Source organism: Pecten maximus, chromosome 17 (assembly GCF_902652985.1).
Source record: "Pecten maximus chromosome 17, xPecMax1.1, whole genome shotgun sequence".
NCBI classification, from domain to species: domain Eukaryota; kingdom Metazoa; phylum Mollusca; class Bivalvia; order Pectinida; family Pectinidae; genus Pecten; species Pecten maximus.
Genome location: NC_047031.1, coordinates 14,643,759 through 14,661,713, shown reverse-complemented (window position 1 = coordinate 14,661,713; position 17,955 = coordinate 14,643,759). Strand labels below are relative to the sequence as shown.

Below are 17,955 nucleotides of genomic sequence, written 5' to 3'. Positions count from 1 at the left end.
AGGTCACGGGTCAAATATGCTAAAATCTTTGAACGACTTCTTGATAACCAAAAGGCCCAGAGACCTGATATTGGGCCTGTAGCATGCTGAGATGAATGACTGCCAAGTTTGTTCAAATGGATTACATTGACTTTCATTTAAGGTCACAGAGGTCAAATATACTAAATTTTTTGAACGACTTCTTCTTGAAAACCAAAAGGCCCAGAGACCTAATATTGGGCCTGTAGCATGCTGGGATGAAGGGCTACAAAGTTTGTTCAAATTGATGACCTTGACCTACATTCAAGGTCACTGCGGTCAAATATACTAAAATATTTGAATAACTTCTTGATAACCATAAGGCACAGAGACCCAATATTATATTTGAAGCATGCTAGGATGAGGGGCTACCAAGTTTGTTCAAATTGATGACCTTGACATTCATTCAAGGTCACCGGGGTCAAATATACTAAAATCTTTGAACGACTTCTTCTTGATAACCAAAAGGCCCAGAGACCCAATATTACATCTGTAGCATGCTGGTATGAATGGCTGCCAAGTTTGTTCAAATTGATGACCTTGACCTACATTCAAGGTCACTGCGGTCAAATATACTAAAATATTTGAATAACTTCTTGATAACCATAAGGCCCAGAGACCCAATATTATATTTGAAGCATGCTAGGATGAGGGGCTACCAAGTTTGTTCAAATTGATGACCTTGACATTCATTCAAGGTCACCGGGGTCAAATATACTAAAATCTTTGAACAACTTATTGATAACCAAAAGGCCCAGAGACCCAATTTTATGTCTGTATCATGCAGAGATGAAGGGCTACCAAGATTACTCAAATGGATGACCTTAACCTTCATTCCAGATCATAGGCGGCCAAATGTGCTAAAATATATCAAAACTCATGTGACCGTTTATGCTCATGGGCCTCTTGTTATTATAGTATTTAATCAAATTCCTTTCACAGATGAACCAACACAGGTCTTGTGTTTATAGTGAAGCTGACAGTTACAAACATTTGCATGTATTGGAGTAATTAGTCAGATGTGAGTAACATAAAGATGGGCTTTATGTAAAAGTGACTTATGTGTGAAGATATTGTACTTTTACCTGGTAATCAGAAATATTTCTACTTTTCACTTTTCATGCACATATCATACAAATAGTTGTGTTGTGTTGCCATAGCAACAACAGTATTATGTATTGGGGGGGGGGGGGGGGGGGGGCTGCCATTTTAAAACAACGAAGAATATTGACATAACAAAATCATAGTATCATATTTTCACATTCAAAACTTATTGTACCAGGGGAAATTTAAACAAAAATACAGGTTTGTATGGAGACTACTGATAACGTACAAGGAGAATAAGACCAGGTGTTCAGGAAGAGTGAGCATCTTCTGCTCCATTGACGACATTCGCCATACAAATGTGGGTTAAGCCTCAATCTCGAAAGGGCCGAGTAGTTAAGGTGTCCCGACACTTTATCACTAGCCCTCCACCTCTGGGCTGCGAGTTCGAAACCTACGTCGGGCAATTGCCAGGTACTGACTGTAGGCCGGTGTTTTTTCTCTGGGTACTCTGGTTTTCCTCCACCTCCAAAACCTGGCACGTCCTTAAATGACCCTGACTGTTAATAGGACGTTAAACAAAATAAACCAAACCAAACCTCAATCTCAAAAAAGAGGTTGGTGATAACGAGCCACCAGGCATATCGCAAGCATCAAGTCCGTAGATTTAACCATAAAACCATTGATGTTAATACTTATTTAAGTATTAAGTTCAAAAACTGTGTAAGTAGAAAAAGATCAAATAACGGAATTTAGTTCATTTCATCACCAATGAAATAAAGATTTCAGCATATTTGGTAAACCATGACTGATGATTTGTAATTATAGATATTGGAAGAGATTTATACTCCCCATACATGTATCGGTCATAACAACAAAAACCATGCTGTGTTATATCGGCACCAAAAAATGATTTCATAGCAAAAACAAATATATTGTGTTGGCATGGCAACAAAAGATGTTCGAAAAAAAATTTGCCCTTTTTCGGAAGGGGTAAAATGAGATTTGTTACAAACGAAAACTATTCAAACAAAAGTTATTAATGATATTTTCAATAAAATATACCAAAATATGAGTTTTTATTCTGTATATAGCTCAACCGTAAAGCAAAGAAGTTAAATGTAGAATGTTCACTCGCCTATAGAGTATTCTGTGCTGTATGTTGATGAGACCACTATTGATTAGGAACGAGGTCTGTTATACACCGATCTATTAATTTATTTTTATTTAAAAGGATGTTTGTGAATAATTTCAGATATTTCATCGACAATCAATCCAAATCAATCCAAACCACGGTTTTGTTTACATTTTGGAATTCTCGGCGGCCTTTTTTTAGGTCACACGAGTCAAGTAACCTATTCTAACTGCCATTTGTCCGTTGTCCGTCCATAACAATTTACATTTTCCACTTCTTCTCCAAAACCTCTGAATCAAATTCATTAAAATTTGGCAGAAAGCTTCAGTGACCAAAGGTATATTGTGTATTTGTGTATCATAAGAATGGGGAATAAAATGAATGGATGAAGAGGTTTTTACCAGGCACTTGTACTTTATACAATATGTTTAAACAAAATATAGGTCCACCAAATCCTGATATCAATTAATATATTGTTTCTTATGTCTTAACTCAAAATCTAGATTCAGACCTGTCATCTTATTTCAGTTCCCTTCGTCACCCCGAACGTTGAATTAGTATTGAAAAGGGCTGATATTTTCTGTGTCTTTGTAAAATCATTTCACATTGATCATCTAAATTGTGACTTTACGACTGACCATAGCTAACTACTGGACACATGGACAACCGGTGGGAAAAAAACGCCCAGCGAATATTTATACATGTATACAAATTAATGTACTTACTGCAGAATACCAGTTAACTAGGTCAGACTGGGACAACCCGCTAACTAGGTCCCACTGGGACACCCGGAAATTAGGTCCCACTGGGACAAATATTAGCCTGTCGTATTCCCATAATGAATGGATATTCCTAGCAAACAGTAACGGTATGAAGGATGTTGTCTTTAAATTCATTTTCTCTGTAAACAAAACAATATTTGTGATCACAGCAAATCCTGTCAGTGAAAAGTTGAGTGAACATATATAACTGACCTGTCTTAATCCTATAAATATTGTACTACAGCGTAGTGGCTAAAATAAATTATCATTCTCAAAAAAAAATCTATTGATAACGTTATTATGTATTACTTGCTGTCCTGCAGGTAGGGCGTAAGAATTTTACCTTCTGCCCCCATTGCATGATCGTAAGATGCGACTAAATTTGGGATCTTATCTTTCCTCTTCTTTCTGAACAATTTTCTTCTATCTTGGTGTCTCGCTTGACAATGCCTCACCTTTAGCCTTCAGTTGAGCGTTCGCCCCTGTGAAGAAGGCTTTGGGTTCTGTCCCCTGGCCGAGACATACCAGAGTCTCTAAAAATGGTAGTTGCTGATTCTATAACTTTCTCAGTTTCGTCATTAAAATACTTCGATGGTATATAAGTTGTATTTCTACATCGTGTTTTGTCTGCGGATACCAACATGTTATTCACATAAAAAGTAGTGAAAGGCACAATATGAACTACATTACGAAGAAAATTACATCGAAACACTTACAAATGACAACGCAAACAAAACGAGGAGTTCCGAAAAGATAAGCGTCTTCTACTGCATTAACGATACCCACCGTTATCTAAATCTCGGTGATGTCAAGTAAGGAATGTAAATTCTATAAATCATATTTGTTATATAGTATAAGAATACCAAGCGAAAATATACTGCGGTTAAAATTTTAAGAAATGCCAATTTTCTCGCGTTGACAATATGTCGAGTCGACATACAGAAATGGTTGACAAAGGACTGTTTTTTTCTTGTGTGCGTGCGTGCGTGTGTTTTTTTCTTTCTTTCTTTGTGAGATGTCCGTAAATAATCCTATCGCTGGCTTTGAATTTCAATATATACAACTAAATCTGAAAAAAATAACATTTCAGTATACAATATGCATGAATCGCGTAAAATCGCCACGTTAGTGTTTTGATGAACTGGTGAAGTAAACTGTTATACATCCGCACGCTAAATGTAGTCCGTATCAAACTATCTCGATGAAAGGCCACAACTAAGCGCTAACGTATTTTACCATGCCAATGCATTCGGTAACACTGAAGAGAGATACCATGTTACATTAGCAATGCCATAAATAGAATTATTGTAGATACAAGTACAAAACAAAACGTAATGAGGAACGTAATCCTGTCTAATCGTGCAATATTCCGGTTCGGTCCTGTAACATTCTCAGCCGCCTCGTCGAGGCAATATTTCCTTGACGACGGAAAGACTGTTGATGCCCATCTACTATTACCGTTGCTATAGTTACTGAACGAAAAATTGTAATCGCACGCGTGTTCTTGACAACCATTTATACCGGAGCTTTCATCCACTGTTGTATCGTCCTCGATTCTACCTTTGTATCCTGGTAGACGCAGAGAAAAACAAGGTGATCTTACATCATCACTGTTTGTAAACATTGTTCTGAGGTTTTCTTTCTGGTCATTCAAGGGAGATGCGACATTAACGAAACCATGTTTTACATCCTTTTCTCCGTCTTTCATTCTCCAGATATATATAGACATTACTATTCCAGACACACTCATTCCCAGCTGGACGACAAGGTAGATGGACAGATATGAGATGGTTGTGGACATTTTCGGCATTGTGTCATTAAATACTGTTAGAAACACCGTGAAGGATAAGAGAACAGATATACACAGTGTCATCTTCTCACCAGAATTAGCAGGAAGTAGAAACACTAGCGTGTTCAGGAATGCAAGCATAACAACCGGAAGAAGAGCATTCAGTAGTGGATGTAGAGGGCGCCGTTTAAAATTTATCTCATACTGTAATATGGAGTTGTTGTAGTTAGGAATCAGCAACGTTTCTACCTTTGTTTCCGTCACCAACCATTCCCCGTTCACCCTGAACCCTGACATGTCGAATCCATTTTTGGGGTCTGTAAACTTTTGGGTCCAAAACGTATTGTGCCACGCGCCCATTCTGAATTTACACACCTGCGCATCAAAGGGATACTGCCGGATATCGATACTGCATCTGATGACGTATTCGTTTCCTGGGTACCACGACACGTGACCGTTTTGAAACAGCATGACATATTTTCCATCGCTCATAGTTTGTGGATTTTCAACTGCATCGTAAATACTAAGGTCGGGATGTCATATATTTTCTTTTGGGATCAACAAACGTTCCACGTCATCGCTTAACATGAGAAACTCGTCAACCCAGGATATTTCAAACCACGCTATAAAACGCATGGTCTGTAGTCTTTCGTTAATTTCACCGATAACTTTCAAGTGGAACGTAGCGTTTACAGTGACTCTCTGTGACAAATCCTTCCTTGGCTTGAAAATCGGCGAATAATTTTGAAACAGTTTTGTTTCCTGTTCTTTATTCGATATGATGTTTCCTTGTACGTTCTGTGTCACGCATAACAGAAATGTATACAACAAAACAGCTTTGTCACGTCGGGTGAACATCTTACCAGATATTTTAGGAGTATATGTTGTGGTTCCTTGATTTTCTTTATCTTTAGAATAACAGTGAAACTGTATCTGTTCTTGGAAATATCTCGCAAGCATCTGTAATATAAACAACATAATTATATGTGAGGTTATATGGAGGTACACTGTATAACACTGTATACGTAGCGGTTTTGGGGTACTCAAATTTTAGCTGATAAACAACTTTAAATGGTTAAGTATACCGATCAATCAGCGCATCAACAATAAAATGTGTTTCAAAAGAAAACCATATGAAATGTAGATAAACTTAAATCAGCATAATCATATATGATATGGGTATTCCCAGTGTAAATAGCGTGAAATAAATACATTTAATGTAGACCAATAATATTTTCGTTGAAAGGTCAAAACGACGCTAAATCTCTCACACTTACCAAAAATGTAATATATTTGTTCTAATGGCGGCAACCGTAGTGTCGAAAATTTTGTATCAAAGTCGAGAAACCCAACAAGACATTGTTATGGTCATCTTTTACTTCTGATTACTTATGTAAAATAAGAATGGTGTTTAAATATGAAACTTATTATTTTACAAAAATTACAAAACAATTTATGTAAACTTAAATAATCATTTTGATTGCGCATGAATGAATTTTCACCTGTAAGTATATAACTTACCTGTACTAGTCTGTATATCAACACACCGAGACCGGTCCAGAGCTAATGACAGGCCGCACATCATACTATCTATATACTTTGATGTATGCTATCCATTGTATATGGCCATACGTAACAGAGATCAATATGGTCAAACCCACCTATGATAGACGAGATATAGAGGTCTGAAAAGGTCTGGGTGTGAACCAAATGTCCGCATCTTCCCCTGTCAATTTCTCTGATTCTATAAATCGACCCATAGTGGTTTGGTCCATTGGAAGTTTGGACTGAGCAGTACATCCCTCATCTTCGCTAGCCAAGGCTTCTGATTACGTTACACTTCTGATTACCTTACACTCCACGTTGGAGTGTAACGTAATCAGAAGCCTTGGCTAGGGAAGATGTACATTCCTTTGGCACTTGGATATCAATCAACGCCCTATCCGGTATTTACACATGCAAAACACCTCATAGCCATCTCAATTAATTATCGTCCAGTTCAGACTAATGGACACTTAAAAACTTAAAATGTAAATAATTGTCGCACAATCAGATGTCGTGCCTTTTCATGCATACACTTTCGTTTCATACATTTTTTATGATACTGTTTAAGCCCATCTGAAGCCAATTGAATTTTCTATTTGTAGTCCTTCCGTAGTCTTTTAGCTTCGACACCAACACAAAAAATATATTATCACAGTCCATATTTTAATCATCTAGCTGTCTTATATATTTTCTGTTATATTTTTTTCTAGAATGTAAAACGGTAAAACACGGAAAAGGAAAAAATGATGTTCCCAGATTTTGTTTTCGGATATTCTGATCGTAAACATTTACAAATAATATCAATTCTCGAACAGTTGTTTTAGATATTCTACAGTAAGGTAAATACACATAATCTCTACTGTCACACGGTTGTTTTAACTATTCTATAGTCAGTTAAACATTAACATATAATATCAATTCTCGCACAGGTGTTTTAACTGTTCAACAATAAGGTAAATATTCCCATATAATCTCTTCTGTCATACAGTTGTTTTAAATGCGATATAATCGGCTAAATATTAACACATACTATCTACTGTTGTACAGTTGTTTTAAAAGTTCTACAGTCAGTCAAACATTTGCATATTCCGACGCAGTGTTAAATCTAGATAAACATGGCCCTTGTCGCAACTTCCACGTTCCTTTTTGCCTTTTCACCAGTGTCATGAAATGGAAGACAAATGTTGGTTTAGATGTCGTCGTTGCTTCACCGTTTGTTCTTTTGAATGCGTACTTGATCATGATTCAGATAAGTATTTTTTATTTAACCGATCTAAACCTGATATGTTTTGAATTTTTTCTGAACGCCATACTGATTGTTGTAGTCTTAGCTAGCTTTGAGAATAACATAATATCGCAAAAATATCTAGTGAGAGCGAACGAGAACACAAATACAAATTGCATTTCATAATTTAAGCGTACTTCTTTCATGTTCCTTGTCAGACAATCAAAACATCTTGTACTTTTAAATCACATTGTTTCCCCGATCACTATTTCCTCATAGTCGGACTTTCTCCCCGTACTCGGCAAACTGCTAAATGACGTCATATCTTCTAAAATATTTCATTAATGTGACATCGTTTTAATCAGATATCCTTTGTATGTTCATATTTCTCTGCATAAAATAACATTTATTAATACGATATTTTACTTATTGTCAATCGTTGTTAAACATTGTGTGGATGGACTTTGTTATGCTACTATTACCGTTTTCGGAATTTAAAAAATGAAACGTTGAACATTAGTTATGTATATTTAAATAGGGCGTACAAATTAATTTGCAGTCCCTTTTTGTCTTTTCTTTATGATAGATTTTTATTCCTAATGCCAACCAGATACTTTCTCACTTTTGGCCCAATCGGCACCCCTCGACATATTACCCTACGTTTGTAGACAGAGGCGAGGTGTTTTAATTGACTTTTGGCCTTTACTCGGCCCTTTGCCCTTTTGAGGAAGGCTTTGGGTTCCCTCCCCTGGTCGAGATATACCAGAGTCTGTCAATGTATTTATATGTTGTTCTATGCTTGATGTCAAGTTTTATAGCTAGCGATGAAGACAGATTCGTCTGTTGTCAATATAATGTGACTGGGTACACGGTTATTTCACAGTTTGTTAGGTAGTTAATGTTAAACAACTACACCATACTGGTTCATTATTCCGTATACAATAGGTCTGCATACAAACCGTTACCGCTGTGTATTAGCCTACTGTATTCTATAGTCAGGTCAGTCACACGTGAACTAGTCTGTCGGAGTTGTAAGACTGAAATAAAATCCAAAATATTTAACAATGGATCAATTCTATGGACAGGGGTACTCGACGGTTTTTTTTTATTCCTATATATAATCTTTTCCTTTCTTTGCCTGAAACTAAATCAGTTCATAATATTTAAATATCTAACCGACAAAAATCGAATCTAAGATACAATATGTTTGGAGAATAAAGACAAATACTGGCATATCATATCCTTATCGTCTCCCCTTAATTGGTTTACGGTTTCTTTCTATAAAACACGAAACATTTGTCTGCACTGGGTAGAAAAGTAATTTGTCGTTTTAACGTAATCGTTTGTCTGGTGGTCTTGAATGACGGAACATTATCATTGGTAAGTCTATTTTGTATACAATGTCTTGGATATAGGTCACAAAGCATGGTTATCATAATCAATTAATAATTCATTTGTTTCACAAATATGTATTTATAAATAATATATTTTTATAACAATAATTAAGACTATTGTTACAGCTAGATATCATACTTAGTTTTATTTTTCGATCGATTTTTAGATATTGTAAGTTAATAGGAATCATTCTATTAAGCTGACTATTCTTGAAGTGCGCATAGTTATATTTATATGTATATTATAACGTAGGACAAGCTACTGACGACCTGGTCTGGGTGACAGATCTTCACAGCCTGTCAGACGAAGCCGAGGATTACAGGTAAATAATAAACGCATGTCGATTTCTGTTAATGTTCCTTGTTCGTATGATAACCCTAACTACCTGTGTGAAGTACTATTGAATTGTTGCCATGTTGTTTTCATGTTGTCTGATAGTTAATTGATTTCTTAATCCATTTATTACTCGGTTTGTTCGAGTCGCGACACTGTGTTGTATCTTTGAACAGGATACTTTACTCCGAACATTATATACAACTCCGTTCAAGAAGCCATAATAAAGCCAACTGCGGGTATAAACTCCTGAGGGAGTTGAGGAAAACGTTGGCTGGTAACTTAAAATGAATAATGATTATGGACAACGATAGCACGATAAAGCGATTATGTCATACATAACTTCAAATGAGTGATCTTTTTTGTTGAGTCATATAATCAACGATATTATCGAAAATATTTGTTTTCTTCATGTGTTAATCTAGAGTTTTAAATGGATTTTACTGCTGTTTATTGAAACTCACTCTAGTACTTCAATCGTTTGTTTGAAATAATATGATCTCGTTTTGAATTGGTACTTAGATCGAAATTGCAAATATGTTGACTTGAGGAGGAATTTCTTAAGCTTCCCCATCTAGTTAAGACCCCACTGTCTCGCCCCCAAGGTGGGCAAGGGTATTCTGTTTTGGCATCGTCCAGCATCTTTAGTACAATTCGTTCTATATAATAGATTTGTATCGTCCTATTTGTCGACATCACTCCGTGTTTCATTTCAAACAGCATTATTGATAGAACAACATGACAATAGGCTATGTCGTCAGAGTCATTTTGTACCTCATAACGGTAATTAGTGTATAGAAACCGATGTGCTGTTTCAGTAATACAAACATATATACGGTAAGTGGACGATACCGACAGGTAGACATCCTTCTATAGTTTGCCGACCTGACCCTTGTTTCTATGGTACACGAGTCACTGACAATAACGAATGAAAGGTCGTTTAAAATGCTTTCTTACAAGTACAAACACTTATGTGTATCGTTTCATAAAGTTATTGATAAGAAGTATTGAACATGAATATTATATAACTGATTATTTAACCGTTTAGAGAGTTCAAACAGATAATTTACGTAGCGGCGGTAACTTCCAATACAAACAACAATGACTACAGTTATATAGGTACAGTTTCATAATGTGTTTTAGATAATGATGGTTAGTATTGACGGTTTTTCAACAACAAACTAAAAGTAATTCATGCAGGTTATGATTTTTTTCCCTAGATTAAGTCAATAATAGTAACAATGCTATCACTGTCTTAATTCCTTTCTCTGTAGATCAAACCAATTATATCGTTGTCTTAATTCATATCTCTGCTGATCAAATCAATTATATCACTGTTTTAATTCATTTCTCTGCAGATCAAATGAATTATATCGCTGTCTTACTTCATTTCTCTGTAGATCAAACCAATTACATGGCTGTTTTAATTTCTTTGTCTGTAGATCAAATCAATTACATGACTGTCTTCATTTCTCTGTAGATCAAATACTTAGTTATATTGCTATCTTAATGCCTTTCCCCGCAGATCAAATCATTTATATCGCTGTCTCAAATCCTTTCTAGATGAACTTAACTTTATTCTAGCCTTAAATTCTCCGTAAACGAAATATTCGAGTTTTCTATTTCTTAGACAAAAAAATATAAAAAAAACAAATCCGAAAATGGCTCAAAAAAGTGTGACGTCACAATATGAAGGACTATACAGCAGTATGGTGCAAATATATAATATAATCTTTGTCACATAGACTATATCTTTATAACATCATAGGGTGTCGTCAATGAAGCAGACTATACTTACCCCTCTGGGACACTAGAGGCCATATTCTCCTTACACATTTCCAGGACTCTTCATGTGAGTCATTATTTTTGGTAATGTTTACCCTCGTTCAATTCGATTTTGAGTTTGATTTATAGTTTCGTTACTTTGACGGTATTCTTTGTTATTTCTATATTTAGAAGGTTTTTTTCTATCTTTTTCAGGCGTAATAAATACCTGTGATGTCGATTGTTTGAAAGATGAATCAATTCTGATGATATCTATCTGTTGAGTAACAAACAGTATGGACGGCAAAGACATACCATTGGAGGAGGAACACCCGGGTGTAGAGGGGCCTGTCCCTAAGAGTCCACCGGTCAGTAATAACACAATACATAGAAATATTTTCTGTCTCAGACACGTGCGTTGTCGTCCAGGCAGAATATGAAATTTACACGTCAAAGTTGACCCGCAACTCGTCAATTTTTTTTTCGTAGATGGCTTTGGGTTCTGTCACCTGGCCGGGACATACCAGAATCTATAAAATGGTAGTTGTTGCTAGGGTTGTCAGTATACTGTGACCAGTTGTTGTTGTTGTTGTTGTTGTTGTTGGTGTTGTTGTTGTTGTTGTTGTTGTTGTTGTTTGATAGAACAAAAGAAAAATAATAACTGCATTTCTAAGTGTATATCAAGGCTGTGTAATTTGTTTTCTTCTTCTTTTTAGAGGACGGTATACATCAAGGCTGTGTAATTTGTTTTCTTCTTCTTTTTAGAGGACGGTATACATCAAGGCTGTGTTTTTGAAGCTCGGCGATATAGACACAGTCAAAGAACAGTTCGCAGCAGACGTGTTCATTCAGGCAAGATGGCGGGAAAAGACACTGGACAGTAGCAAAGTAAGAATATATTAAACATTATCATATTAATTTACACTCCTCCATATAACTTTCTCGACACAGACAGCATATTTTAACACTAATTCTATAGTCGGAAGTTTTGCATTTCATAACTGTTGTTATGATGCTTTTTACTTAAGAGAAAAGTATTGCTCAAAACCATTGTAATGTAGAACTTTTTGTAGTTGGGGGATATATCATAATCGGTCATAATGAATGCAACACACAACACATTCATTCATAATATGTCATAATAGTGACCTATATTGTATTTTGCTCTCTGCGTTTGATAAATGCAGTACACAACCCTATCATAAGGAGATATAGTGTTCCACAGCAAATCTGGCAAATGGTGTTATTGTAGTGACTTTATTTTGAATTGTTAAACATGTTAACGAATATTTGTTTAGGCGATTTGTGTAGGGTTTTGGTTTATCTGGGCACGTACTAGTTATTTTGTGAGTATTCATTTAACACAACCAGGGCCCAATTGTTTCAAACGTGAAAGGTTAAATAATCTGTCATGTAGGAACAATGTGATAAGTGTTATAGTTTCACGATTTTTTTTCGGGTTAGTTTTATCAGAAATGATTTTATCAGGATTTTTAAATTGTTGTTAAACTGTGATTAGGCTAGTTATCTTTTGAACAACTGTGTCCATGGCCAGGAAGGAATAGTGATGTTAAATACATGGGATAATTAAACAACTGACTAACGAAATAGTCATTCATATTCTACACTTGAAATGGCCGAATGAAATACCTTAACTGCCTTTTTGTTTTGATATGAGGACAACGATGTGGACTTCGACAAATATTGGAATCCAGATCTTCTGATACAGAATCGGACTGAAAGCTCACAAAGAAAAAAATGGTGCGTACTCCGGTTTGGAACGTCCGGAGAAGCTTTTATAGTCGAAAGGCGGCGAATCAAAGGAGTATTCACCGAAAAAATGGAACTCCAGAATTTCCCTTTCGATTCTCAGGACCTCAGTGTAGTTGTGACGTCAGATCGTTCGATTCAAGAGGTGACAATCGAGGAGGACAGTCAAGATTTGTCGACAATAAATGTGGCAAGTTTTGCAGATGAACAGGAATGGTGGTTAAATGACTATGTGGAAAGCAGCAGGAGCGTTATCAAGAAGGAGTATACAGACAGAAGAATGCCGAGTTTCCGGTCCTGCGCGTTAGCTGCTTTGCTACACGACAGTTCATGTTCTTTGTATGGAACATCATCATCATTATGGTAAGAACTCGTTCGTATCATTTCGGCAAATTCCGACAATATCCGGATATTTCCGACAAAATACGGTATAGGAATACAGCATCCGTTTAGTATATTCTGACATTGATCTGTGATTTTGTACAGTAGCCTCTTGGCTCCATATTACACACAGATATTACCTAGAATTTCATCTTAATTATTTTCTCATTTTTTCCCTTCCTTCAGTATTAGATATACAAAAGTAAATGCCCCTTTTTAACATTGTTAACATATCTAATGCTAACAGTTTCCGTATATTCCATTATTAACCATTGTTCGCAACAAAATCACAAACAATAAAAAAGCAAACACAATTCCATCATTTGTTACTGAAATAGTTAAGGACACATCGTTTCGCGACTTTGCCATGCTTTTGAAGTAAAAATGCTTATGTTTCACGATGCGGTATTGTTTTAACGTATCTTTACATAATGATATAACAACACATATTAAAACAATATTTCCGCCTAAATAGTTAATCGGATAATAATTTTCTAAATCTTTCTACCGTAAAGCTGTCTATTATTATAGTATCATTCCATCCAAGGAAAAAAAAATAAAGCCCTCGAAAATAATCACCTTTACAGTATTCATACCTACACTATTATTTACAGTTGATTATCAGTCTGCTGTCGTTTGCGACGTTCTCCGTAGACCGGACCCTCCCTCAGAACCGGCTACAGTTGGCCTTTACGCTCACACTCACAGGGGTCACTTTCAGGTTCGTGGCCAATCAGAGTCTACCGAAGATACCCTACTTAACAAAACTGGTAAGTTTTCAATGTTTCCTGTCGTGAGCCATTCACTAGATTAAACCAGAGATGTAGGTCACATTGGTAAAAGTTATAGAAAGGTTGTATGGTGTCATTGAGAAACATTTTGTTTCTTTGTGCGAAATGTACTCACTGGTAGTTTTGTTAGAATTGTCATCGTTATCACTTTGAGAACGTGACATTGCCCTTTTTTTGCATAAATCAACATGACAGTGTTGTCAATGAAAAAGCAAACTCGCTTCATCTCGAAGCACATAGTCTTTTTCTCTTTAATTTATCAAGCATCTATATGGAGATAGTTCGCTCATGGCTTGCTCTTATGTATGGTGTTCCGTTAGGTCGACATCTTCAGGTGAAAGATGAAACTTAGCAGGTGGAAACCTGTACGCAAAAATTCCGTAACCAGGCAACCAGTGAACGAAGATATAGCATCTATAACATAACTTGACCTTGGAACATTATCCGCTGACAAGAATTACAAAACTGTACCGTCCTAATTCAGAGTAGATCTACATATAAGTATGTTATATTTTTCCTCTCTTTTTTCAAATGTATATTTTTCCTCCTCAGGACAAGTTCATTCTTTTCAGTATGATATTCAACTTCCTCGTGAGCACGTGGCATGCTGGCGTCTCACAGATTGATGACACCAGAGCTGCCGACGGCCGACATGACTTCTGGGCTTTCATCTTCTTCATCATCCTGTACTCATTGTTCCAGCTTCTCTTCTTTCTCAACGTCCTCATCCAGGTAACCAAGAACATTTTACGTCATCTCGTGTATGTGTGTTGGTTACAAATGACTATGTAGCATATATACCGTACAGCCATATATTTTCGCGGGTGCAAATTTTCGCGATTTTCACTCAAAATGATATTTACAAGAATTGAAATTATACGAATTCGAGACAATTGAAATGTTTAATTCAAATTTTACACACTTTTAACACTTGCATATCAAGATAATATTATAATGTGGCAAAGTGCATATATTTAAACATCAAATTTAGATCATTCGCGATCTCTATGATGCACGAATTCGCGAAAATATCATTCCCACGAAATAACTGCCTATGCGGTATATCTGAATAAGGTAGAAATGGGGGTAATTTCGTACCTGATACAAACAATGTCGTTCCGTTTCTACCATCCATTTATAGCAATAATGTGTAGTTGTAGTTGTCATTTCGCCATTCTTGTGAATACATCTCTTAGAAAAATCCCTTCAAAATATACATACGTATTTTATTTCATGCTCTAATTAACGTCTAATACATTATTAAAAAAACAAACTTTTAAAACAGATAAATATATGGTCAATTTTGTTTTTCTTGACTTCACATCTGCTCATTGACATTTGGACCCTTAGACTCACTAACGATTCCTAGAAGTACGAAACAACTTTTTAGTTCAGTGGTATGTTCACGATTCGGCATTTTGACTTCATCACTAAACACTATTTCAATGAGTAATTTACCTGTGTGCCTTGTGTACAATTCTCTACTATATGGCCTTTCGACTGCCTCATATACACCGATACCCTATAGGACTAACGTCTAATCTTTAATTACTTTCCAGTACCTTGTGACAAAACAGAAAATCCAGAGAAAGGTGAAGATATACCAAGTAAGTATTGTGTTGGAATCAAAATAATGAGTGGCTGAAACCATTTTTTATCGAAAACTAAAGAGAATTGAACTTAAAAAAAACAACATATTCTTCATTCTGGAGTTCCTGCTATTGTCAATGATAAGTGATATTAAGGGGTCGATTCCTTAGATTAATTGTTCATTCTGGGTCGTGCGAACGTGAGGAGCCCATACACGAGATCAGCGTAATAACGTCTCGCTCATCGACAGAGTTGTTTTGTCGTTGTTGCCATAACGCTTGTTTTTTTTTTTACGAATGAAAAGAAGTGGGTAACACAGTTGACTTGGCTCATGCAAAACTGGTAGAACTGTGAATTAATTATCATGCCGGAGATCCGGGTTTGATTCCTGTCGGGGCGCTCGACAGGGATGTATTTTCCCTGACAATATATATAGATGCTTTTAAATGCCCGATTTTTGTTTGTTTTGTTTGTTTGTTTGTTTGTTTGTTGGGTCTTTTTGTGTTTTTTTTTTATCGAGAAATCCGACACTGAGGTGAATTGAGAAAGGTTCCTCTGTACTTTTAGTTAGAGTTATTTCCCTTGCTATGTGTCAATCTTCTGTTTTTACATTCTGCAGCCCTGGAATAGAGCTGAATATCACTGATACATATGTAGGCACACGACTGGATTATTGATTTGTGCCAGGAAAAAACTCTGATCAATCGCTTTGCTGGTGTATTTCCTTTTAAAGATGATCACAGAGAATCGTCAAAAAAAGTTCAAAGCCAGCTATCTAGGTCCCTGTGCTTCAGTGAATCATTACATGGTGTATATCCATTTATAATTTTCAGGAAAAGGCGATCCGAATCCTGGGCCAGACATGGTATAGTAATCGGCGGGTGAGAGCGGACAGAACAGAAACCAGACGGATCGTCCCCCTGCCGTTTTGATACCAGATATCAATTTTGATCAAATCTGAAACTAACTCGTGAATTGCATAATCAATAGTAATACATTGATGTTCGCACATTATCTCGATAATGGCATTAAACTCGCGTTTTTATATAGATGTGTTGACTACGTAGAGAAACAATATTAAAAACTACCACAAAACTCGTGACGTGAATTTGTGTAGCATTCCTCTCTCAACATAAATATTCATACCATGGACTGAACTATATTTCGTAATGAGTCTGCTTCTTGTTTTCCCATTTTTCTTTATCTTTCCGTTTTTTTTCGTTTTTTACTTGAAAATAGAATGGATTGTTCCAAAAATGTGGACTTACATTTTTCACACAATTTTCAACTACCTCTTTGTCTCCTGTACCGGTTTTAAAGAAAATCGCATCCAAGTACAATTTTACCTTATGAGTCCGTGTATTGTAAAAACATTGTACCCGTGATATGAGTGTCGATTAAGGATGAGTGCGGTCCCTGTGATTTCAGACGCAGGGTGTCCGTGCGACACAAACTGAACGTGCTGGATTAGAGCTTATTGAAGAATTCAGATGGGAGGCGGTCGACAAATATTTTTGATAGTTTGACCCTAGATTTTATAACGGAGAGTGAAATGAATTTTGAATTGGTTGGGTCGATTTTCATTGGAGAACGTAAAAATGATGTCATGAAGATTCTGTGATAGTTCGATCATGGAGGCCTGAGTAATATGTATTACGTATTATTGGAATACTAGACAAACCACATTTCTGTGACCCGAGGATGATTCGCCGAGGACTTTGTGAAGACGGAATGAGTAAAGAATCTGACTTGCATTTCCTGTCTAAAAATCATTTAACTGTTGGACAAACAGCTTAGTCCTTTGGGAAAAGTATTGGAAATAATGACATGACATTTGCTGATATGATATATTTTTGTTTGTTTTATATTAAATAATTTGTTTGTGCAATTTACAAGTAATAGTGTGCCATTAAAACATATGTAACGATTCGGACACGTGTCGAAGTCATTGCTTACAGCTGGTTGATAAAATTTAAAGATATCTTTAAACGACATGATTATGCGGAATAGTGGCACGTTCAGGATATATAAACACGTGCTGACATTCGTTTGAAAATCATTAATGAACATCACTGACGAGTCCCAAGAAAAACGAAGCAGATGTTACATGCATTATGTTTATAGTTACATATGTGTATTTATGATTCTATTATTTATTGTTTATTTTTCTTTATTTTTTTTTTGTACATCAAAAACAAAATATCGGCACGAAGGTGTCGGAGTAAGAATACCAGTTATACCTGACAGTATGTTGATTGTAGGGGTCGACTTCACATACGTCGCCTCTCAACTTGGGGCTGGGTATATAAGTATAGTGTATAGTAAATGTATTGTACGTTATGTAGTTACTGGGAAATTTAAATAATACAATGTTATATAACACCTGATGTAAACAATAACGACTGATTGTAGAC

At 36.0% G+C, this 17,955-nt stretch overlaps 1 protein-coding gene across 1 annotated transcript; it reads left to right on the top strand.

The window, feature by feature from the left end:
* Positions 1-8,051: 8,051 nt before the first annotated feature.
* LOC117316026 (gamma-aminobutyric acid receptor subunit gamma-2-like) lies at positions 8,052-17,472 on the top strand. The gene is given in 9 exon segments (XM_033870521.1): positions 8,052-9,234; positions 11,226-11,377; positions 11,775-11,897; positions 12,688-13,048; positions 13,051-13,142; positions 13,775-13,930; positions 14,504-14,683; positions 15,511-15,558; positions 16,375-17,472. Coding segments are annotated over 8 exon segments (1,131 nt in total). The 5' UTR covers positions 8,052-9,234; positions 11,226-11,305; the 3' UTR covers positions 16,474-17,472.
* The last annotated feature ends 483 nt before the right edge of the window (positions 17,473-17,955 follow it).